Raw genomic sequence first — 26,126 nt, forward strand, 5'->3', positions numbered from 1 at the left:
TCACTGCCATTCCTATATGACAAAAGAGACAAGGTATCTGTGTGAAAATTGGTGTAGAAATCCAGATGGCTTCGTGAATATATTTGCTGTGAAGTCGGTGAAGTGCTATGAAGGCATTCATGTTTGGTTGAATAGCAAAAGGTTTCTAGTCAACTAGGCTACATCTGGGTAAAGAGTGAGCTACTATATAGGTTATCTTAGTCTGTTTGTGCAGAGATCTCGCAATCTTGAGTTCCACTCCTCTAGACATCTAGATTCCAACTTTGAATGACTGGGAGGCAGCAATGTCAAAAACATTTCATGACTTTGCTGTGGCACTGAAAACATTCAGCATTTCAGCTAAAATTTCTGTGTGGGTGACTCAAGCTGTACTTCTAAGTGAAAAGGGGAACATGGATTCATAATTGGCAAAAGGGTCAGTTTGGACCTCTTAAAGCACTATTACAATTTACAGCCCCTACAAATTTCACTGAAGGTCACATGCTGTGTTCATTCAGAACTGTGTGGATACGGTACCCAAGGTCAAATGAGATCAAACTGTAATGTCGGGAACTATTATTATTCACTTGCGTTGTTATTACATGTTATTAGTTATTACATTCATTTATGGAGCAGACACTGTTTTCCAGAGTGACCTACGATGTTGGACAATGTTAGTGCATTCACCTGATTTATAAAAACAGTAGTGCCAAAATTTACTAACAACATTCCCAGTAAATAAAGACGTAACATCTATGAAGTTAGCTAATGCAAGTAAACAATGGAAACCATGAATCAAAGTACATATTGGAAACACATACAGACTACATCCACGACGAGCCCTGGGAAAAGTAAATCCGTACGAATATAGCCTAAAACCGTAAAAATGCCAGAACCTGAAATAGTACAAAAGGTGGGAGTGCTTGGGAGTGAGGATGGGGGGTGGGTCATCAGTCTGTATCAGAGACTAGGAAATTATTCTGCGATCCTGATTTTAGGAAGTTGGTTCCACTACAGCGGAGCAAGAATAAATGAACATTGTGACTCAATTGGGTTAGGGAGATGACAGCCAATTGCCTCAAGGTTGCCGAATGGACACATTTAGCAGGGTACTTTTAACTTGAAGAAAGCTCTGTTAGGCAGCCAGTTAGGTGAGAGAAGGTGTGACATGAACACTTATGGGAACCGTGTTATATAGGCCGACTTGGCTTTTGGTGAGGTTTTCACAACAACAAATTCCGTTTTCATCAAAGCAGCCTAGTCTCATGGAATATACATACCACTTTTTTGCAGAACCACAATTGCATTCTCACAGGTACACTTTGCTTCAGGAAATGTTTTGAAAGGAAATGTTCACTTTAAGGAATGTAACATTGCAAGCATTCCAAACAAACAAACATTCAAATTACTCCGGAATTACTCATTTTTATGTAGGCCTATTAGGTAAACTAGCGTCATGCGGTCACTATGTGAATTTAATGACTGTCTCCAAGTTAAGATGTAATATATAGTAGTTCATGATACTTATGGCAAGCAGTTTGATGTCTTATTGTAGAAATGTGGTTTTCGAAACTTCCCTTTAGCACTACCCGGGGACATTTGAACCTGCAAAGTCTACCAGTGAGAATGCAATTGTGGTTCTGCTAACTACAGTAGGTAGAATGAAAGTCCAGTTAACCAGAAATGGGCAAAATAAGACTTTTGAACAATTGTATTGTACATTTTTTATTCACACTGTATATTTTCAAATTCAGTGCTGAAAATGTGTTTTGTATATGAAATATTTCATGCTGGGCGGCACGGATGGTGCAATGAGTAGCACTGCCGCCTCACAGCAAGGAGATCCTGGGTTTGAATCCCAGTCGGCTGGGGCCTCTCTGTGTGGAGTTTGCATGTTCTCCCTGTGTTTGTGTGGGTTTCCTCTGGGTACTCCGGTTTCCTCCCACAGTCTAAAGACATGCAGGTTAGGCTGATTGGAGAGTCTAAAATGCCAATAGGTATGAGCGTGTGAGTGAATTATGTGTGTGCCCTGCGATGGACTGGCGACCTGTCCAGGGTGTTTTCCTGCCTTTTTCCCAATGTATGCTGGGATAGGCTCCAGCCCCCCTGCGAGGGATAAGCGGGTTAGGATAATGAAAACACTGAAAAAATGGCAAATACTGTACATTCCTCTTACTGTATTTAAAAAAGATGCATGAAAATGGAATTTACTGCATCTTTCAAAACAGGTCATGCTTTTCATGTGCAGTTGACTTCTGGCAGTCGCTGCTCACTCTAACTGTCTGTTTGTCTGACTAAGCCCCAGTGACCTAAAAGGTTTATGGCTCACTTGACTTTGTGGTGACCCTGGTGTGATGTGACTGAAGGATTGTGATTTTATGTAAAAGTAAATGCATCACTGTTCATGATATGTTCTTTCAAGTGCCATATAAAAGGGGTTAAATATTTTAAATATATTTAAAAATAAATCACTGAAATGATACACTCAGTGAGCACTTTATTTGGTATTTATTTGATTCATTTTTAAGTTATCTGCTGCTGTGGCCTATGCACTTAGAGGTTTGATGTGTTGTGTGTGCAGAGATGCTCTTCGGAATACCACTGTTGTAATGTGTAGTTATTTGCGTTACTGTGACCTTCCTGCCAGCTTTGACCAGTCTAGCCATTCTCCTCTGATGTCTCTCATTAACAAGGTATTTCTGTCTGCAGAACTGCTGCTCACTGGATTATTTTTTGTTTTTTGCAGCATTGTTTGCAAAATCTAGAGACTAGTGTGCATGAAAATCCCACTGCCACCAACAATCATTCTACGGTAAAAGTCTCTTAGATCACATTTTTTCCCATTCTGATGGCTGATGTGAACATTAACTGAGGCTCCTGACCCGTATCTGCATGATTTCATGCATCGCACTGCTGCCACACAATTGGCTGATTAGATAATCGCATGAATAAGTAGGTGTGCAGGTGTTTCTAATTAAGTGCCCAGCGAGTATATGTGTTTGAATACATCGCTTGCCAAATGCTCACATCAAATATTTCACTGTATTTTCAGATATATTTGAAAACTACCTAAATGGATTAGAAATATAGTCCTCATTTCCTTCATTGTCACAGCAGCATTCTATGCATTCCACGCATAGTTGAAATCCTTGGCATTTTGTAGACAGAATTTTGTGACGTATGGCGCATTGCATTATTTAGGTTAACTTACTGTCAAATGCAAATGTAAGAGTCAGACATTGAAGCACAGTAATTCCCCAGAGGTGCAGATCATAATCCTGGTAGAAAGAGAGAGCAGGAGAGACAGAGAAAGAAAAGGAGAGAGAGAGAGAGAGAGAGAGAGAGAGAGAGAGAGAGAGAGAGAGGAAATGGACACAGTGGAGATTCAGCTACCCTTTTGAACACATCTTTGGAGAAAAGGCGTTGTAGCTGAACTGGAGCCTGTTCCGAAGTAAATCCCAGGACCGCTCTTTTTACTTCAGCCCATGTTCCAGATTTGGGCAGGTCTGGGTTTTACTCAGTGCAGTTATCCTCGGTAATCCTGCTTTGTGGAACAGGCCCCAGGTCTTTGGGTTAAATTATTAGGGAGGGGTAGGGAGGAGGGGCTGGTGTGCAGTCTGAGGAGGTTCTGAAGAGCCAGGTATCTCCAAGTTCCAGAATGGAGGGGTCTTGCTGGTGTGCAGGGTGTGAGCATCACAAATATGTGATACAATTTGTTTTCAAGTGAACATTCTAATGCTGATGTAACAACAACTGCTGGTATAGTAATTTCAATTTACATTTACATTTTAATAATTTGGCAGACGCTTTTAATCCAAAGCGATTTACAAGTGCATAGGTTCTTCCACAAGTTAAAGCATCACATTCATAACTAGTAAAGTAAACATGAAGTGCTGTTCTAAACAAAAAATAGTCTTTTTTTGGTTAGACAAGAGGGATATCTAGAATTTAAAGTTCTAAAACACTGGCTTGGATTAAAAAAAAAATATTTCAACAAATCTTCTCTTCAAAGGGTTTAATAACATACTGTATGTTGACTGTGGGTACAATAAAATTATGAGAGATACGTATATAAGTTTAGAAACTGACGCAAAGGGACTAGTGCCCATTCAATACTGTTCTTGGGGACCATAATGAGATGCTAAGAATGGATTGAAAATGGCCAGGTGAATGCAGAACAGCAGCCTCCACCACTTGGATGTGGATGTACTGTGGCATCAAATGAGCACTTGCAGTTTGTATTTCACAATTGCAGAAGGCACAGTTGCAATTACTGTCTATCCGTTCTGCTCAGTGAAAAAACAGCAGAAGTATCATCATCAGTGTGAGGTATAGTACTAAAAGAAGTATATTGTTTTGTCCAGGATTGGAGATCAATTCAATTTCAATTCCAAAAATTGAGGAAATTGATCTAAATTGACTATACTGTAGGCATTTTTCAACACATGGATTGAATTTCAATCATAAATTGAAATGTAATTAGCCTGGTCCTAATTGTTGTTTATTGATGACTTTTCCATATGTAGGCCTGTATAATTTAATATAGAAATCCATCTGTCTCACACTGGGAGGGAGATACGACACTTTCAGGTTTCTCATCGTCATTTACTCCATGGAGAGAGAGTAATAAAAAGTCTTTGCCCTTCCCCCTCATGTGTTCTGGGCAAAAATAATGAATCAAGAGAATGAATTAAAATTAAAAAAGGTGAAAGAAAGTAAAACCAAGCTTTTCAGCAGCGTCTTTTTTTTTATTTTTATTTTTTATTTTTTATTTTTTTCTTCCACACTGAACTGTAGGATGAACAAAATGAAACAAAAACTTTAAGCACTTGGGCTGATTATTTAATGCACCACAGGGCTGTGTGCTTCCTCCACCAGCAGGTGTGCCCGAGACAATCCAGTTCTCCACCAGACAAAAGGTGACACTCCACCACCATCACCAGAATTCAGTGGAAAGAGAGAGAGAGAGAGAGAGAGAGAGAGAGAGAGAGAGAGAGAGAGAGAGAGAGAGAGCCTTTTCAGTCGCCTACTGTGGAAAGACAGGTCAAACTGCTGTTACGAATGAGACAAAGAATCCCTCATGTCCCACCACTTCTACATACAGAAATCTTAGAAATGTGTGGGAGCAGAAGGACACCAGATGAGATGAGCTGGCTGGCCAGGCTCGTCATTTCAGCCTTGCTGGAGAAACCCCCAAAACCCCGAACTCCCCGCTGCCTCAGACCACAAGCCGGCTGCTTAAAATGCTACCTCTGCAGCCCGGGGTTAGGAGATGTTTAAACAGAGGAATTACTGTATGTTCACAGTTCCGTGCTCAGGGGTTCAGCGGCCTAAAGCAGTGAGCGTGTCGTGTGCTGGGGCTGAGACTCAGAAAGTCCTTTCTCTCTGCAGCGAAAGACAGGCACAGGTATGGAAGGTGGGGCAACGGGTGGGGCGACAGTTCCTACAACATTCTTTTGTGAAAATAACTCATACAACGTCTGAAACCAAATTAAAAAAGCAAACTTGGGTGCCACCGGAACATTTTTTTTATTTATGTAATGTTACACAATAGTGTTCAGCAAGCATATCTGACGTATTTGTAATATGAGATAGGTGCTGTGAGAATAAGATTAGATAATGTTCTAGAAGGTCTGTGCTGAGTTCTTACTGTCGCACCTGTCTAGGAGAGTTTATTGTGTTTCTTAAACCCTGGAATGGCTTCCTTTAGCAAACTCATTTCCTGGGGATATATACAGTTGTTCCCGTTTATCTTGCTTTATTGTGATAAGAAAACAGGTTGTACATGGATTTATGTAGATTGCTGCGTGGTCAAACAGGCTCTGTTATGAATTATTAGTCTAAAATAGAATAGAATAGAACTTTATTGTCTGACTAAGACCAGACAATTGTCTTTGGGTTCACCTCAAAAATACATGCAGTATATGAGAATATAATGCAGCACAGTCACACATTTCATTCACATTGGTATCTGCCTTAGAGTAATTTTTTTATACATGTGGGTCACGTCTTGGATGATTTTTTCTTTGTTATATTGAAAACCTCAAAAGTCATATGTTTTTCTCCGAGTAAAGGCCAAAAGCCAGTTTCAGGACTGGTACACCCATGACATCTTATTGAGAGCATTTGTTTACAGACGGCTTATCAAGTAAACATGGTACAACGTATTTGACGATGACACCAAGGCTGTTTTTTTTTTTTATGTTAATAATGCATCATCATCAGCGTTATTTTTGCCCAGTGACGGTGGTGGTAAAGATAGGATAAGGAGATTAGTTTTGATCTATGCTATTGCGTACTTTTGCCTTTATACTGTGAGCTCAGAACAATCACTTATCACGAATAATGTGGAAACAACAACTTGTTATGATGCGGGTTGTGGCGCACAGCAACAGGGAGTGCAAATTCTGTCCCAAAATTACCAAGTTTTGGTCCTTGCAATAATTTTCACCCCCCGGTGTTACTGATAGATAGTTTCATTTATATAGAAATCGCAGGGATATACCATGACAAAGAACATATAAAGTTTTAAATGATAATGTACAAGTTGTGCCTTAAGATAATATAACTGCCATTACAATTGTGGTGTGTATATTTTTCTATATATTTTTTTTTACTAGTTTGGAGAACATGGAGTGATAGGTCCAGCCCCAAAGGCAGCGCTGCACCTCAGCCAATGAGCACACTCTATGTATATTAGGGGGTGGGTCACAGTGTCCTTTTGTATAGACGGGATTACTGTGACTGAGTGCCACTGGGAATCTGCACTCCGGAGAAGGTGAACTGAAATTTGTCAGGAAAGTTTGCAGTGAGATCCGTCCAGCTGACCATGCATCCAGAGGAAATAGTCAAAAACCCACATGTGAGTTCACTGCTTCCCCCCCATCCTTCCTTGCCCCTTCAGGGTTGCCAGACAGAGGGGTTTTTATCCACCCCTAGATTTGAAATGGAATAATGGGAATCTTCCAAATTTCACAGCGGAGGTTTCAGATTTTAAATGTATCCGTTCTGTATGGGGAATTTTAAAAAGAGACATGGATTCTTGAAATATTTGCGTGAGTTGGTTGGAAGTGGGGCATGTTTGAGCACCTTCCCTCTCCCGATACTGCCTGTGGTCAGCGGAGCTTGTGACACTGCCGGTGTGGAGGCAGGAACTGTGCCGACCGTGTGTGAGAGTGCCGGACGGAGAAGGATTTCGCATTCAAAGAACGGGACCATACTCCCTGCTTATTTCATGGTGTAGTTCAATCCTCCACTGTCGATGTGTGGGGCAGCTTTGCCAGGACGTGTAGAAGAGGCAGAGACCCCCCCGAGCCAGACGCAGATCTGGATGCTCTCTTAGACTGTACATTAGGTGAATGACAAGGCCTAGAGGTATGATATGTTCTTGTCAATGTGAATTCTTACTCACTATTCATTTTATCTTAAGCTGGCTCTCTGTGTAGCTGGAGACCTCAGCATGAGTTGGAGTAGGAAGCTCTCTTTCTCTGTCTCGCAGTTTCCCTCTCTCTCTGTCTCTCTCATGTTGTGATACTCAGTCTTGTGTTTGCGTCTGCCTTGCTGAGAGGCGTTTGCTGGTCTTCCTTCATTCCTTTGAGCAGATACCGTTCTCCTGTGTGTGACTGTCATGTAGTCAGTTCCCCTTCCGACAAATGAAAGGCTAGTTCAGTGCATGGGGCTGGATGGTGCATGGCATGCATTGCATGATGTGTCTTGGTGATTTCAGGATTGGTGAAATCCTGCTTCAGTGGAGGATTTCAATTCAAAATATAGCAGCCAGGTTATGCGACAAACACCGTGTTAACTTGCACAACTTCAAAATGGTGGTCCTAGTGTGGTGCTAGAGTTGGATCAACACTATCTCCACAATGATGTATGAAGCAAAGCTTCTTGCATCATTACATTTTTTGTTAATCATTGGCCCAGGTGTGGTGTGATTAAATACATGGGCTGGGCGTAATGAAACTGTAACATTTTCAATATGCATGCAGATGGGTTTTTTTGCATTCATTCCTTTTTTCAGACTGCAATTTTGAATCATTATGGTAACAGGATATCCTGTTTGAAAGCGTTTAAAACTCACAGTTCTATCAGTAGGAATCTCTTGTATTCCTGTGGAAGACAGTGAAAAGACCATAGACAACACAATAGAGGGAATTTTCAATGATGTGACCCCATTTTATATCGGTGACCATCTAAACACCTAAATTATTATTCAGTATGCTTATAAATAAGGAGCCAGCCTGCTTTTGGATAATAAATAGCATGTGAAATTATGGAATGTGACTTGTTGATGGGGGTTGGGTATTTGACAAAAACTTCAATCAATGGACCTCAGTGAATACATTAGTATACAAGATGGCATTAATGTGATTATTCTACTTATTTTTTATGACCTTCTCGACCTGTTTTGGACAGAGAGGTAGGGGTGGGTGACAGGCGGGGGAAATGCAAACACTTTTTTTCAGGATAAAAACTGTCGTATTGTTTAGTCAGCAAATGCAGCATTTTATACCTCATAAGACCAATAATATCATTTAATTTCCATGTGTCCTTTTGGAGTCTCCAAATGTCCTTTTTGGAAAAATACACAGACATAGATTAGAAAAACTATGCAGAATGCTCATTTTTGGTGATACTGTCCTCAAATCCAAAAGGGGGATTTGTCCAGTGTTGTGACTTGGCTCCATTGTGTTTCTAAGCACATAAACCACATCTACAGTAATCATTTTAGATTTAGACATTTAGACATTAGAATGACGTGTTGACAGTAAGTGTTGATAAAATAATCTCCTATGACACTCAGACACTCAAAGACTCAAAAAGTTGGCAGCTTCACTGCTAATTCAAGTAATTGTGAGTGTGTTTATGTAGTGAGTTTGCATAGTACTGTGTGTGTTTGTGTAGTACTGCATGTGTTTGAGCAGTGATAAGTGTGTTTGTCTGCCCTGCTATACCAGCTTGCTATACACCTTGGTCATGAGCTGGTCAAGCTGGCAATGAGCTGGTCAACCCGCTATTGTCGGTAGCTTGTTTAAAAAAAAAAAAGCTTTAGCTGGCCAAACCATGTAGCTGTTAACCCTAGCTTAAGATATATTTTTCAACAGAGTAGTGAGTGTGTTTTTGATAAGTGAGTTTATCTCGTGAGTTTGTTAGTGTAGTGGTGAGTGTGATGAAGGAGAATGCGTTTTGCAGAAGTTGCATTTGTGGGGTTGTTTGTGCGATTACCAACCTCTTTCCAACTGTATATTGGAAGCGACGTTGCCGTGGTGAAAACACTGTGTTTGTGAAGTGGTGGGTCAGCAGAAACCATATTGGCACAGTTTGGCTTAATGGTTAAGTTATATTTGCAGTGTTTCTGCAGTGATTAATCAGATGAACCATGCGTACAAATCGTGGTTATGTCAGTGCAGTAGTGAATATGCTGTACATTCTATTTCCATAAAATTTGAGTATGTGATTTAGTTTTAATTTTCATATTTACAGTGGTGAATGTAACAGAAAAATAATTTCACGAATGTGTAGAAGCTGTGTCTATGTAGTGGTGGATGTGAACTTTAAATTTGAAACATAATTCAATTAAAGAGAGTTTCCTTGATGCCACATTTTCGTACAGTATTTATTAACCTTGTAGAGGCATTTTCCCAAAGGATTGTGTGTAGTATTTGCCTTCCTGCCATACGTCATTCACAGATTTTTGAATTGTTAGATTTTTAGGTACATTTCTGACACTTTATGCCTACTCAGACAAACCCCCAAATTAAATGTCCCCTTATCCTCCCCTCCTCTCCTCCTCCTCTCTATCCCTCTTCTCCTCTCCTCCACTCCTCTCCTTTTCTCTCCCCTGTCCTCCGCTTCTCTCCTCTCCTCCTCTTCTCCACTCCTCTCTTCTGCTGTTGCAGGAGCTGTACTACATGCAGGTTCAGCGTGAGAGAGAAAGGGGAGAGAGGATGGAGGACAGCCCCAGGAACAGGAAGTTGAGGGTGTGCGTGGCCACCTGTAACCGTGCCGACTACTCCAAGCTGGCTCCCATCATGTTCGGGCTGAAGGCCGACCCGGACAACTTTGACCTGGAAGTGGTGGTGCTGGGGTCACACCTTATCGACGATTACGGGTGAGCCCTGCGACGCCCTTCCCTCTTTTACAGAAATAAGACTTTCTTCAGAGCACTCAAGGGCCTAAAAGCCACTGCAGGATGTGTGTGTGGACATGTGTGCGTGCGCATGTGTGTGAATAAGCGTAATAATAATAATGATAACAATAATGCTTCTAGTGGTGAATATATTACATTATTCTCACTGTTAGCATCAGGTACTTCACCGTCGATCCTGACCGGCCGTTTGAGGGCACCGTCGTGTGTCCGTCGTGAGTGAAATCACACTGTGTCCCTTCCCCCCCACAGAAACACGTTCCGTATGATCGAGCAGGACGAGTTCGAGGTCAGCTCCAAGCTGCACACCATCGTGCGCGGGGAGGACGAGGCGGCCATGGTGGAGTCGGTGGGCCTGGCGCTGGTCAAGCTCCCTGACGTCCTGAAGCGGCTCGGCCCGGACGTGCTGGTGGTCCACGGCGACCGCTTCGACGCGCTGGCGTTAGCCACGGCGGCGGCGCTGATGAATATCCGCATCCTGCACCTGGAGGGCGGCGAAGTGAGTGGCACCATCGACGACTCCATTCGCCACGCCATCTCCAAGCTGGCACACTACCACGCCTGCTGCACCCGCAGTGCCGAGCAGCACCTCATCGCCATGTGCGAGGACCACACCCGGATCCTGCTGGCCGGCTGCCCCTCCTACGACCGGCTGCTCACCTCCTACCCCAGCGAGGACCCCGTCCACGTCATTCAGAACTGGCTGGGTACGTACTATAGCTGGAAACGCCGGCTACTGTGACACCGCCCATGTCATTCAGAACTAGCTGGCTGTATACTCCAGCTAGAGCCGCCTGCTAAGGTGACCCTACCCACGTCATTCAGAACTGGCTGGGTAGGTACTGTAGCTGCCTGCTAAGTTGACCTCACCCACGTCATTCAGAACTGGCTGGGTGTGGACTATATCTGGAGCCACCTGTTAACGTGACGCTGCCCATGTCATTTAGAACTGGCTGGGTAGGTACTATAGCTGCCTGCTAAGGTGACCTCACCCACGTCATTCAGAACTGGCTGGGTGTGTACTATATCTGGAGCCACCTGTGAACGTGACACTGCCCATGTCATTTAGAACTGGCTGGGTAGGTACTGTAGCTGCCTGCTAAGGTGACCTCATCCACGTCATTCAGAACTGGCTGGGTGTGTACTATATCTGGAGCCACCTGTTAACGTGACCCTGCCTATGTCATTCAGAACTGGCTGGGTACATACTGTAGCTAGAGCCGTCCGCTAACGTGACCCTACTACACCCTCTCTATTAGCACAAAACATAAAGTACGTAATAGCGTAAAACCCGATAAGGTGCCTCGCGATAATGCTAATTCGCATGTAGCGTGATCAGCTTCCACTCCGCTCCTTATATTTTTTTATTTCGATGTTGAAAGCATACGATGCAGGATTTTCACCTTGAAAACATTATACAACCCTGGTGTAAAATCCAGCTATGACCAGCTTGATATTACCTACTACCAGCTGTTTGTATATTTATGTTATATTTGTCACATACACATTGTAGGCTAATAATCTGTATTTTGAGAGTGGCCTTACTATAAAGTGTGCTGAGTGAAAAACATTTTTTCACAGAGTAACTGGAAGGCTTTAAAACCACATCAATTATTTTTGGTACTATACACTGTCATGCAGTTTAAGAAGGTCAGCTGGTCGGTTGTTCAAAACACAGGGGCGACATGGCTCAGGCAGTAAGAGCAGTCGTCTGGCAGTCGGAGGGTTGCCAGTTCGATCCCCCGCCCGGGCTGTGTCGAAGTGTCCTGAGCAAGACACCTAACCCCTAAAATACTCCTGACGAGCTGGTCGGCGCCTTGCATGGCAGCCAATCGCCTTCGGTGTGTGAGTGTGTGTATGAATGGGTGAATGAGAAGCATCAATTGTACAGCGCTTTGGATAAAGGCGCTATATAAATGCCTACCAATACCATTACATATTTAACTTGGCACTGTTCTTCTGCAGATATTGGCTGTCTCGCTACTGTAATGGGCTGTCATCCCAGACAACCTTGATTAAGTTTTATCTGAAGAGTGGTCTATTACGTGATATGTTACTTACTTAATTTTTTGGAAAATGAATGTTAAAAAATTTAAAGTTTGCTCTTTTCTACATTTTTACATTTACATTTTAGTCATTTGGCAGACCCTTTTAATCCAAAGCGACTTACAAGTGCATAGGTTCTTCCAGAAGTTAAAGCTTCACATCCATAACTCGTAAAATACACATAAATTGCTGTTCTAAACAAAAAATAATCATCGTAAGTGCAATTTATATATATTTTTTGGGTTAGACAAGAGGGATAGTGACATGACATATGGACATGACACCTGACACTTCTTTCTACTCACAAGCTTTGATGTTATGAGCTATGCATTCGTCATACTGTACATTCTTCTATTGTGTTACCGTTTGACGGGGAGAACACTTAAACCTGCTGAATACTTCATTCGGTATTCAGCAGATGCTCTTATCCTGAGCCACTTACAGTTTCTGTTAACACATGGTCAATGTATGCAGCTTTATATTTTATTGTAGCAATTCAGGTTAATTGTCCTGCACATGCAGTAGGGGAGACCTACTTCCAAAATGTCCAACTAACAATGGCCATTTTGTAGCATGGGGATTTTGTGTACTTGCTCTTCACTTAGTTGTTTTCACTTATTGTATGTAGTATAGCAACACCCTTCTCATGCGCGACTGACAGGACAATTTGAAAACTTCTTCAAGAGTTCTGTGCTTTAGCACCAAGTCTTCTTTTGATTAACTGATGGTGTCAATGACACAGACTCCAAATATACGTCTTTAAATCACTGCCTTGTGCGTTACACGAAAGTATAGTTTTGACACGTCACTCGCAAGAAGAAACTGTGACAGCATGCATCATGCATCAGTACAAATAGCACAGTGTGGGGAACATTGTAACGCTGTGTTACAAAATTCCCCCACATATTATAAATGCTTCAACCACAAATAACCTTTCAAGTAAGGTTGTATATTCCATGTGTACTATGTACTTTAGGTCCTATATAGAATTTTTTTATCCATGTCTTCCAAAACATTCATCACATATGAATTGTGTCATATGCGGTTAGTTAGACAAAATGTTTTTTTATTGGACAATTATCGGATTAAAAATGTAAACAGTAAGACATGTTGGATTCATCTACTTGCATTAAAACAAAAATCTTTTCAGTCTGTTTTCTAATATTGCTGTTACAATGAGCATATATATACACTTTTTTTTCTTTTTTTATTATATATATTTTTGTTATTATTATTATTATTATATATATATATATTTTTTTTTTTATTAAACAAAAGAAGTGTTGTGCCCCAGTCTCCCCTACCCCATCTGGGAACTGAACCTGAATCCCTGAGTTACGTTTATATAGCGCCCCTTCCACCTCATGGTCTCACCAATGCATTTTGCCAAAAATGGGAGGGGGGGAGACTCACCTCACCTGTGCCTCGCCCACCTGATTGATACGCCGCACCTGAGACAGTTTTAAAACAACCTTTGTACCTCAACAGGAGACGATGCAAAAGAAAACGGCTACATCCTGGCTCTGCAGCACCCCGTCACCACCGACATCAAAAACTCAGTTAAGATGTACGGCCTGATGCTGGACTCCCTTATGTCCTTTAACAGGAAGACGCTTGTCCTCTTCCCCAACATTGATGCAGGTAAGCCCCTCTAATCAGGTAAACCACAGCATTTTCAAAAACAACGGCATGCTGCGGGCATTTATCTTATGTTGTGTTTAATAAAACGGTTATGCACTGCCCTGGTGTAAAATGCCGTTAGACCAGCTTGAAATCACCAGCTACCAGCTTTTTCTAAACATAGCTTGAGCTGCTCAAACCATTTTAAGTATGGAGCTGGTGTGAATTGGTCAACCAGCTACCAGCTGTTTGAAAACCTAGCTTGAGCATTTTTTTTCAGCAGATGGTGGCCTGTTCCACAAAGCAGGATTACTGAGTTAGCTGGGTAACTGCATAAAGTAAAAAGCAGAACAGATCTTTTTACTTCAGTCAATGTTTTAGATTTGGGAGCGATCTGTTTGTGCAGCTCTTCAGTTTACTCAGTTATCCTGCTTTGTGGAAAATCCAGCTTGGCCAGCTTTACTAGCCTGAACATTGACATAAGAAGTCATACGAAGGTCTAGCTGCGTATGAGCTGGCCAACGAGCATGGGAAAGCTGGTCATAAAGCTGGTCTAGCTGGTTATGAGCTGGTAGCTTGTTGAAACATCACTCAAGCTGTATTACCAGCAGGAAAAGACTGCAAGGTATGCTGTTCTTCAAGCTCAGGGGTGAGTTCCCAGAAGAATGATGTAACGGTAAGAATGTCTTGAAGAGTGTTTCCCGAAACATGTCACAGCTCAAGTCATACGTGAAATTTGTATTATTTCCATGATATCCTGAGGACAAAACTATTATCTATTTAAAAAATGTCGCTTACCCAACCATAAATGTGTGTTTTTCAGACATGAAATGTATCTTATATTCCACTGCCTCTTCAAGTTTAATTTTTGTTAATCAAAAAGGCTATTAAAACTGCCTTTTTGAGGCAAATTGAGTGGCCCGTCTAATTTCAATTATGTAGAAGAATGTTGAATTTTTTAACAGAAATGTCTCGATGTCATTTTGATTCCGTATTGTAAACACACCTGTACAGTTAACAGAAGGGACGGCTATCCCTAGAGATTTAACCTCCTCCCCCCCGTACCCCCTCACAGGAAGTAAGGACATGGTGCGCGTGATGCGGAGGAAGGGGATCGAGCGGCATCCCAACTTCCGGGCGGCGAAACACGTTCCGTTCGAGCAGTTCATCCAGCTGGTGGCCCACGCCGGCTGCATGATCGGGAACAGCAGCTGCGGGGTGCGGGAAGCCGGGGCCTTCGGAACGCCCGTCATCAACCTGGGATCCCGTCAGACAGGCAGAGAGACAGGTAGGAGTGGGGTAGAAAATGGCTGACGCTCGCTCTGGAAGGGTCTGTCAAATCAGTGTTCTCAGCAGGGCGTCGTATCGGCTAGGGAATTGTGCTCATAACTCACAGGTTGTGAGGAGGTTTCCCAGCTGGTGCTGCTTTGGGCTGTACTCTTGAACAAGGAACAAGCTGTGTCAGTTGTTTTGAATAAGAACATCTGCCTAAGCATGAATGCAAGCACCCTTGGGGCCAATTCCACAAAGCAGGTTTTACAGACAAAGCTGGATAACTGCACTGATTATAATTCTGAACCATCCCAAATCTGGAATATGGACTGAAGTAAAAGGAACTATTCTGGGTTTTAGCAGTTATCTGGCTAACTCCTGCTTTGTGGAAACAGGCCCCTGATGTTGTTTTCTTCTAGTTGCCCTGATGACACAGTCATTATTTTCCATCCCTGTGCGTTATCTGTCCTTTTGGACTCTAGGCCATATGTTTAGCCATCTGTGGGGACAGCCTGTAGCCTAGCGGTTAAGGTACATGACTGCAACCTGCAAGGTCATTGGTTTGATTCCCGGTGTAGCCCACAAAAAGATCTGCACAGCTGTTAACCCTGCATTGCTCCAGGGGAGGATTATCTCCTGCTTAGTCTAATCAACTGTAAGTCCCTTTGGATAAACAACATGTAATGTAATGTTTATCTAATTGTGACTACAGTTGTGTTCAAATAAATAGCAGTGCGTTAAAAAGTGAATAAAGTGCAACTATTTTTTAATAGCTTTTAATTCCATATTTCAAATGTAGTGGAAACATTACACATTCAATTCCAAATCAAAGCATTAACACATTTTTATCAAGTCTGCGTTAGTCTTTTACAGGAAGCAAAGAAAAGGAATATCAATCTGTTCAAAAAAATGGCAGTCGACATTTTTCTTTTCAAACTCAAATATTACTGTATAATCTAAATACATTTTTCAAGATTTAGCTTCACTTTACTGAACTAATATTAAGGTGCATAACCATTGTTTTTGATAACTGCTGCGCATCTGTTTTGCATCGAGTCAACCAACTTCTGGCACGTAGTAACAGGTATTTCAGCCCAGGATGAACAAACTACATTCCACAGTTCCTGTGAATTTTTGGGTTTCGCTTCAGAATGTCACCCCACAAGTTTCCAATGGGGTTGAGATCAGAGGATTGAGCTGGCCACTCCATTACCTTAATCCTTTGTGTCTGGAACCAAGATGTTCCTCATTTACTCGTGTGTTTGGGGTCGTTGTCTTGTTGAAACACCCATTTCAGGGGAATTTCCTCTTCGGCATACGGCAACATAATCTCTTCAAGTATTTTGATGTATTCAAACTGATCCATGATCCCTGGTATACGAACCCAACACCATAGTATGAAAAACATCCCTATACCATGATTTTTGCGCCACCATGCTTCACTGTCTTCACAGTATACTGTGGCTTGAATTCAGTACCCGGGGGTCGTCTGACGTAGTGTCGATGACCACTAGATCCGAAAAGAACAATTTTACTCTCATGAGTCCACAGAATGTTACGCTATTTCTGTTTGGGCCAATCGATGTGTTCTTTGGCAAATTTTAAACGATTCTGCGCATGCCATTTTTTTAACAATGGTGCTTTACAGGGGCTTCTTGCTGATAGCTTAGCTTCGATCAAATGTCTTCTGACTGTAACAGCACTTACAGGTAATTGTAGATCATCTCTGATCTATCTGTAGCTGATGAATGGCTGAATTTGTGCCATTCTGACTATTCTTCGATCCATTTTAACAGTATTTGCTCATTTTCTTCTGTGTGTTTCAGGTTTTTGTTGCCATTTTAAAGCATTTGAGATCATTTTAGCTGAGCATCCTATAACTTGCTGCACTTCTTTATACGTTTTCCCCTCTCCAATCAAGTTTTTAATCAAATGACCTTGTTCCTCAGAACAATGTTTGCAATGGCCCCTTTTACTTAGCAATTTAGAAGGAAATGTATTTTATAACAATGTATGAAACAATTGCTTCCCTTCTTCCTCAATAAAGGACAAGTAATGACACCTGTTTTTTCACAGAATTAATTAATTCTCAAATTAAACTCCACACTGCTATTATGTTGAACACGCCTGTTTCAATTAATAAGTCAATTACTCAAAACAAGCAACGTGTATGTCATGACAGTTTGGTCTGTTGTTTTCCTATTACCCTACTACATCGAAGTAAACTAAATTATCACTACTACTAATAAAAGTGGTTCATCAGGTTACTGATGTTGTACTGCTATGTTTTTGAACACGACTGTATGTGCCTACCCCTTCAGGTGAAAACGTCCTGCATGTACGAGACGCAGACACGCAGAATAAGATTGACCATGCCCTGGAGCTGCAGTTTGGAAAACGGTATCCCTGGTATGTGCCACATAATCACCTGTCAAAAACACAGAAATGCTTCTTAAAGAGATCTGTGGAAATTTGTATCACAGTAAGTGAAAGGTGTCACTGGAGAAAGTTCACAAAATTAGATTACCATGAAAAACATCACCATTATTACTTACCTTTATGTCTTTATCTCTTTATTCACGCAGAATATGCACTGAATAGAGCACGGTTTCACTTTTGTTTAATAATCATTCCGTCTAAATTTGTGTCAGTGATTGTTAAGTTGTCTCACTTAGTCATCTAGTTACCATGAGTCTCTAATCGTGCTGCTTGACTGTGGATGTGTGCCAACATCTCTTAGGCTAACTGTTCTCCTCAACAGTCCAATTCAAGCTCAATCTACCCAACTATAGTTTAATCAAGCTCACCTCAACAAATTCATGTTTTATTCACCTCCACCAAACTAAGGGCCAGTTTCAAAGACAATTTAAATTTTGAATGGAGATTCTCCATGACTAAATTTAATCTGTTTAATCTGAAACCGCCCCTAAAATTATGGTCCTGTGTTGGAATAACTACACTACGTAGTTTAGTGTAATAGTTTCTCACAGTGACTCCATGAGTATAAAACGTGAAACACTGGCTGTGTGCTCAAGTCCTACCCATAATGCATTTGGTCCTTAAACGGCTGTTGAACTTGGCTCCGCAGCTCTAAGATCTACGGCGACGGGGGCTCCGTGCCACGCATCCTGAAGTTCCTGCAGAGCATCGACCTAGACGAACCGCTGCAGAAGTCCTTCCGCTTCCCGCCAGTGGCAGACTGCTTCTCCCAGGACATCGACCATATCCTGGAGACTCAGAGCGCCCTGGCCGTGGACCTGGGGGGGACCAACCTGCGTGTGGCCATTGTCAACATGAAGGTAAGGCCCTGGAGCAGTGGTATCAAACTTCAGACCTGAATGGCAACAGTGTCTGCATGTTTAATTCCAGCCCTGGAGGGCCATACTATCTGCAGGTTTACCTCCAGTTCAGGAGGGCCACAGTGTCTGCAGGTATAACTCCAGTCCTGTAGTGTCTACAGGTTTAACTGCAGTTCTGGAGGACCATACTATCTGCAGGTTTACCTCCAGTTCTGGAGGGCCACAGTGTCTGCAGGTTTAACTCCTGCCCTGTCCAGTCCCGCAGTGTCTACAGGTTTAACTCCAGTTCTGGAGGGCTGTAGTGTCTGCAGGTTTAACTCCAGTCCTGGAGGGCCGCAGTGTCTGCAGGTTTAACTCCAGTCCTGGAGGGCCACAGTATCTGCAGGTTTAACTCTAGTCTTGAGGGCCGTATTGTCTGCAGGTTTATCTCCAGTCCTGAAGGATGTCATGGAAGTGATAGATGTCATAGATTAATGTGTGTTGGGAGAAGGACACAGGAAGCCTTCAGGGCCCTATTTATCATATTTCACATGCATAAATACTCATCAGTAATTCATAAAGATTGGACCAGTTGCCTGCTGCTGTAAAGGGAATTCTGTTTACTGACTGACTTGTTGTTTGAATGTTGTGCTTTTTTCTATGCTATTTGATGGCAGGGGGAAATGGTGAAGAAGTTCTGCCAACCAAACCCAAAAACCTATGAAGATAGGATGGGACTCATTTTGAAGATGTGCACAGATGCCGCAATCCAGGCTGTGGACCTCAACTGCAGAATCTTGGGTGTTGGTAGGTACACTTCTGCTTGCATCATGGATACCACATCAGAACTGCTTCGATTTGGAGCCAAATGGGGCCGGTTGCTTCTCTGGGGCGCTGAAAGTCTCTCTCACGCACTCTTTCTCCCTCCCTCTCCTTTTCTCTCTATCTCTCTCAGGTGTGTCCACTGGCGGCCGTGTGAATCCTAAGGAGGGGTTGATCATTGACTCCACCAAGCTGATCCAGGAGTGGAGCGGCATAGACATTCGCACACCTATCTCCGACACCCTGCACCTGCCAGTGTGGGTGGACAATGATGGAAACTGCGCTGCGCTGGCGGAGAAGAAGTTCGGACACGGCCGAGAGGTGGAGGACTTTGTGACCATCATCACCGGCACAGGTATGCGGAATGTAAATGGTAAATGGTTGCCATTTATATAGCGCCTTTATCCAAAGCGCTGTACAATTGATGCTTCTCATTCACCCATTCATACACACACTCACACACTCACACACCGACGGCGATTGGCTGCCATGCAAGGCGCTGACCAGCTCGTCAGGAGCATTTTGGGGGTTAGGTGTCTTGCTCAGGGACACTTCGACACAGCCCAGGTGGGGGATCGAACCGGCAACCCTCCGACTGCCAGACGACTGCTCTTACTGCCTGAGCCATGTTGCCCCAGTGGCACGAGGACCCGTTACGCGGTTACGCGGTTAGCGCATATTTATTCATTAAAATCTCCTTTTACTCCTATTTTCTCCTGATGTGGAATGGCCCTATCAAAGAAAGAGACCTGGTTTGACGCAATGGAGCCGTGTATATCGTGGCAAACCGTTTGCCGTTTGAGTCTCGGACATTTTGGACATTTCCTTTTTCAGTTCTTCGCTTGCTAAACAGAAAAATAGAGAGACAAGTAAGAGGTGAGTATGGGAAAAGCGGGGTTGTCAGTCAAAACGTTTCGAGATACAACGCTGTTGTATAATTTTGATGACTTTTCAATGTACGATCAATAAAGGCATAATAATTTTCATAAATAATTATGTAAATCATGTCATAAAGTTGAGACTGTCCTCGGGTAGAATTAACACAGTAACACCCGACACACTAAAGCTGCACGGAGACATTACATTAGATTACATTAATGGTATTTGACAGATGCTCTTATCCAGAGTGTCGTACAAAAAAGTGCATACCCAAATCAGAGATAAGTACGCTGAAAGACCCAAGAGGGAAGTACAATTTCAACTGCTAGCTGAACAACAAAGATAAGGACTAGAGCCTATTTGATCATCTTTTCTTTTTTTTTTTTTATGGCAATACCGCAAATTTAGGAATAAACTGCTTACCTAGCCAAATAAAACTAGCAAAGGTATCATCCTAATACACAAGTAAATAACGCAGTTAAAGACAACAGGTGTTCAATCCAAAACACAAAATGGAGTTTAATTATCTCCCTATTCATGAAGAGAACCATGTAACAAAAAGCAGGAAAGTTTACTTGGGTTACTCAGAAGACTGTGGGAACACACGCTATGTTAAAATTTGTGCAAGGTGTAGCTCACTTTTATGTACTTGACTATATTGACATTGATTAAACCTTGGGGGGATGAGATATTGGTCTACACCTGACCTGTTCTGAAATGCGATATGACATCTCAAATAAGGATGTTTCCCCTGCGGTCTCTAATGCAGAAGCCCAGCAAACTCACATTTGCATGAACACACTCACATGCATCATCTGCATGTTCTTCAAACAAGTTCAGTCACATTGCTCTTACTTGTTCCATTACATTACGGTCATATAGCAGATTCATATCCAGAGCGACGTACAATATAGTGTAAATAAAAATCAGGGGCAAGTGTGTTGAAGACCAGAGAGAAAAGTACAGTTCCAAAACCGAGAGCGATCACAGATACAATTTGAACCCTTGAAGAGTACATCAACTTTCCAACTAGCATACCACGGTTTCTCTTACTTGCTATGAGCCACTTTCTCACACAGCCAGTGAAGCTGAAGTCAGAATCCTGCCCTAAAGGCCTGTTTCCCCTGTGTGTGTTTGGCAGGCATCGGAGGGGGGATCATACAGCATGGCGAGCTGATCCACGGCAGCACCTTCTGCGGGGCCGAGCTGGGCCACATCACCGTGTCTCTGGACGGGCCCGAGTGCAAGTGCGGCAACCGCGGCTGCGTGGAGGCGTACGCGTCCGGCCAGGCTCTGCAGCGCGAGGCCAACAAACTGCACGACGGTCTGTACTCCCCCACTCAGCCTTACGGTAACTATTACCTCAGGGTGCAGCGGTTTGTTGCAGAGCGATGTAATCATGCAACGGTTTGTTGCAGCTTTATGTAATAGTGCAACAGTGTGTTGCAGTTTGATGTAATAGTGCAACAGTAAGTTACAGCATAATGCAATGGTGCAACGGTTTGTTGCAGCTTTATGTAATAGTGCAACGATGTGTTGCAGCTTGATGTAATAGTGCAACAGTATGTTACAGCATAATGCAATGGTGCAACGGTTTGTTGCAGCTTGATGCAATAGTGCAACGGTGTGTTGCAGCTTGATGCAATAGTGCAACAGTATGTTACAGCATAATGCAATGGTGCAACGGTTTGTTGCCACATGATGTAATAGTGCAACATTGTGCTAAAACATAATGTAATGGTGCAATGATACGCTGCAGCATAAAGTGCAGTGTAACGGTGCACTGTAACAATATGTTAAAACTGTTTGTTCTATAATTATATTCTGTTACGGTAGCCAGACCTGGGTTCAAACACTTTTCTGTGCACTATTAATCTTGCCTGGTGCATTTGAGGAGCAAATGGATAATGTTTACATTTTGGGATTATTTAATTTGCTGCAATGCACCAGGCGAGCGTAGGCAAATGCAGAAACGTTTTTAACAAACAAATACTATACTATTTGAACCCAGGTCTGGTGTTGTAACAGTGTACATTGTAATTGTACTTTTTCTGTAACAGTGTGGCTTAGCTGTACTTTTGTAATTCACAGCGGATCTACTAATGAAGGAGGATGTGGCCCTCAAAGCCTCAGAGCCTGCTACTGCTGCTCACCTCATCAATGCTGCTCGGCTGGGGAACCCCAACGCAGAGGCTGTTCTCAGAACAGGTGGGTGCGCAGTTTTAGAGCAGTCGGTGACGGGTGCATACAGTGAGGCTGTTCTCAGAACAGGTGAGTGTGCAGTTTTAGAGCAGTCGGTGACAGGTGCATACAGTGAGGCTGTTCTCAGAACAGGTGAGTGTGCAGTTTTAGAGCAGTTTTTGACAGATGCCCAAGGTGGAGACTGATCTCAGTTGTCGACAGTCGTTGACAGTTGAGTAATTAATTGAATTACTGTCTGACCGTGTATTATTGTTACACGGTCTAATGCTTATACTAAATACATAATTATGAGCCGAGATGCAGTCAATGGTTCTTTTCTGATCTCTTTCCACTAGCATTGAGGCTACGCAACAGTCCTGTATTCCACTAGCCAACTAAGAGCTCGTAAAGTAACACGAATCGAAGTGTACTCAAAATCGTATCCGATGTCTGTGAATTTTAACAAAAAAAAATAATAATAATCTTACAGAAATGTTTTTTATGAAAAACTGCCATTGACCCCCATTCAGTTTGCTCTGCTTACCCCAGTTTTACTTCTCATAGTCACTCCCTGGAAGTGAAACCTGATATTCATTCATTGAAACCTGAGCGTGCGTGTTAAGAGCAGGTTGTGTAATCCGGGTTTCGTAAACCATTTACGATACTGTAATACAAGATTGTTTACATTACATTACATTACTTTACAAGGCATTTAGCAGACGCTCTTATCCAGAGCGACGTACAATGAAGTGAAAGAAGTAAAGAATTCCACAAATTCTTCAAGTAGTTTTATCTCAGGTGTGTAAAATGGAGCTGGATCCACATGTAAGACAGGTCTCAGAAATAGAAAACCTGCTAGACAGCATTCTTATACATATAGTGACCACTTTATTATGTAAACCTGGACACATGCCAGCTCATGTTAATGCAATTATCACTGAATCATGTGGCAGCAACTCAATGCATAAAAAGCATGCAGACATAGTCAAGAGTTTCAGTTGCTGTTCAGACCAAACATCACAATGTGGAAGAAATGTGATCTCAGTCTTTGACTGTGGAATGTTTGTTGGTGCCAGACAGGGTGGTTTGAGTATTTCACTGCTGATCTCTTGGATCAACTAGAGTACAGTCTCTAGAGTCTACAGTGAGTGGCAGTTCTGTCGGTGAAAATTCCTTCTTAATGCGAGAAGTCAGAGGAGAATGGCCTGACTGGTCAAAGCTGACAGGAAGGTGACAGTAGTGCAAACAACCATGCTTTACAACAGTGGAATGCAGAAGGGAATCTCTGACTACACAACACGTTGAACCTTGAACTGGATGGGTGATAGCAGCAGACGACCAACTGAAAAAATAATACCTAATAAATACCGGGTATACTGGGTGTATACTGCATATATCGAAGGCTTACATTTTGCATGTGCATTCACACAGAGAGTTTGTTCCAAATGTATGTGTACACCTCAAGCAATGGGTGGATGCATGCCTGAATGTGTGTGTGCATGCAAATGAATAATTCAGACCTTCTTTTGAATGTGTATGATTATGCCTAATCATATTTGTGAGCCTGTGCAGGTAGCAACATGCAGGTCGGCTGCCTGTATAACATCTAAACCTTAAACTGACCAACAAGAGAGGGATTGCTAATACATGGTAGAATACAAGGTGGTGCACGGAGCTAAATGCTATAAAACGGTCATCACAGTATATTTCAAATACTTTCGAGTAACTGGAGTATTGCTGTCATTGTTACATGGTCTAATGTTTATAATACATACATAATTATAAGATGAGATGCAATGAATGGTTGTTTCTGATCTTACTTTAAAAGGATTTCCACTAGCATTGAGGCTACGCGACACAGCCATCCCGTATTCAACTAGCCATCTAAGAGCCAGTAAAGTAGCAAACACAAAGTGCACTGAAAATGCCACTGACCCCCATTCAGTGTGCTCTGCTTAACCCAGTTCTAGAGCTCATAATCGCCCCCTGGTGGTGAAACCTGATATTCATGTCAGTGGCATATCTCCCAATTACAACATTTCTGGTTAAACTGCTGCACAACTTGAGCCAAACAGTTTCTATTGGAAGCAAGCCTGTATGTTCTTGTGTGCACGTGTAATGTGCATACGTTGGTATCGCTCTGACCCTCTCTCTCCCCTCAGCTGGCACCGCCTTGGGCGTGGCCGTGGTGAACATCCTGCACACAGTCAACCCCTCCCTGGTGGTCCTCTCCGGCGTGCTGGCTTCGTCCTACCTGGCCCCCGTCAAGAAGGTCATCTCCCAGCGAGCTCTGAGCTCAGCCAGCAGCGTCACGGTGCTGACCTCCAACCTGGAGGACCCGGCCCTCCTGGGGGCGGCCAGCATGGTGCTGGACTACGCCACCCGCAGGATGTACTGACGGTCCGGTCCTAACAGCCACCGCCCTTCCCCCGCCTAGCCAATAACCCCGCCCCACGCCTGCATCTCCGCCCTCTTCCTCTCTCCATGTGGAACCTTGCTTGGGGCGCGCCTGGGGCAGGTACTCTATGTGGGGACACCCCACCCCCATGAGAGACACTTTCCCTCTGGGGGGGGTTGGCACTGCTGTTTTTTTTGTTTTTATTTCAGAAACTATTTTTTACATTTTTAACTGCTTTTGCTTTACCTCTAGAGTCGGTAAGCCTAGCACAGGCGCAGCTTAACAGGTCACCCGTGCTAGGCTTCATGTGCAGCTTAACAGGTCGACAACAACAAGATCCTCGCAAACAAACCCTACCTAACTCTGGGTAGAAGCTAATCGTGAGGTGCCCTGTGGGCCCACCAGCCACAGTCAATATTTGATTACAGACCGTGGGGGGTTATCTAGAACAACTGCACTAGAAAAGCAGGTCAGCTACCCACCAGCCCCCACCAGACCCTTGTAAGTGATGAGAATTGTAAACCACAGCATCCCTCAACAGCACCTTTTCTTATACTTGAAAATGGAGAAAAAGTTAACTATGCTGCCCACTAAGCATTCTCCACAACATCCACACATTCACCCATCGAGCTGATTGCTATGGTATATGACTGGGAAGAAAATGCAACTTAGTTAGTCAACAGTGATATGTCTATATGTGTGCAGTTGCTAGCACTTTACTTTAACTATCTGAGCCACATACAGGCCACATACAGGCCACATACACACAGCCAGCCAATTACAACTTTAGGCAAATGTTGTAACACCGTGAAAATTCATGTAGAAAATTTCATTTCAAAACTTTTATTGGCACAGCATACATTCGTATAGTGTAACAGGATTTGTCATGTAAAAATGATGTAAACCACCGTTATGACTGTTCTGTCCTGGTTATGAGAATGTTTTGTTGGATCTATGCCATATTATTTCAGGGAGGAGGGCATTATGTCATATTTTTTAGTCATATTATTGAAGGGACATTTTATTGTTTTCTTAATATTAAGTTTATTTAATAAACTTTGGAAAACTGTCCAGACTTAAAGCTTTATGTCTGAAATGAAGCTGACAAAACAAGTTTGGGGAACCATAACTGAAATATAGCTATTATAGTCTATGCTGTGATTTTCAGTGACATTTATATGAAGTCATAGTCTTTGAAGTGACCCTTTTTGTATTTCAATTTTGCACAATGAAATAAATATGTGATAATCATTATCATTAAAATCCATATCCGATCCATATATCATTAAAATTGTGACAACTATGCATTTCATAAATGTCACATTTTTAATGATATGTGGATGTAAATATACATTTTACATTCAAAGATTGTTACAAATGTTTCTGTGTGCAAAAAAACTGTCTTGAATTTCAGATGGTTAGAGTAATATATGGTGAGAATGTTTACCAAAACCTTAAAATAAAAATAACTTTTCCATTTATGAGGGCTCCGTGTGTTTGC

General features: G+C 42.6%; 1 protein-coding gene across 2 annotated transcripts; it reads left to right on the plus strand.

Annotated features, from left to right (window-relative positions):
* Positions 1-6,717: 6,717 nt before the first annotated feature.
* Positions 6,718-26,106, plus strand: LOC133135629 (bifunctional UDP-N-acetylglucosamine 2-epimerase/N-acetylmannosamine kinase-like). Of its 2 annotated transcripts, none has more exons than XM_061252785.1 (12): positions 6,718-6,841; positions 9,882-10,093; positions 10,382-10,836; positions 13,664-13,816; positions 14,871-15,083; positions 17,389-17,476; positions 18,156-18,366; positions 19,023-19,152; positions 19,301-19,522; positions 21,188-21,397; positions 22,138-22,254; positions 24,390-26,106. In XM_061252785.1, exons 1-12 carry the CDS (start codon positions 6,809-6,811, stop codon positions 24,623-24,625), a joined length of 2,280 nt encoding a protein of 759 aa, XP_061108769.1. In that variant the 5' UTR covers positions 6,718-6,808; the 3' UTR covers positions 24,626-26,106. The 2 variants fall into 2 exon arrangements, with proteins under 2 accessions (XP_061108769.1, XP_061108770.1); XM_061252786.1 differs by having other exon boundaries at positions 21,188-21,370.
* The last annotated feature ends 20 nt before the right edge of the window (positions 26,107-26,126 follow it).

The sequence above is a fragment of the Conger conger genome, chromosome 8 (assembly GCF_963514075.1).
Source record: "Conger conger chromosome 8, fConCon1.1, whole genome shotgun sequence".
Classification (NCBI taxonomy): Eukaryota; Metazoa; Chordata; class Actinopteri; order Anguilliformes; family Congridae; genus Conger; species Conger conger.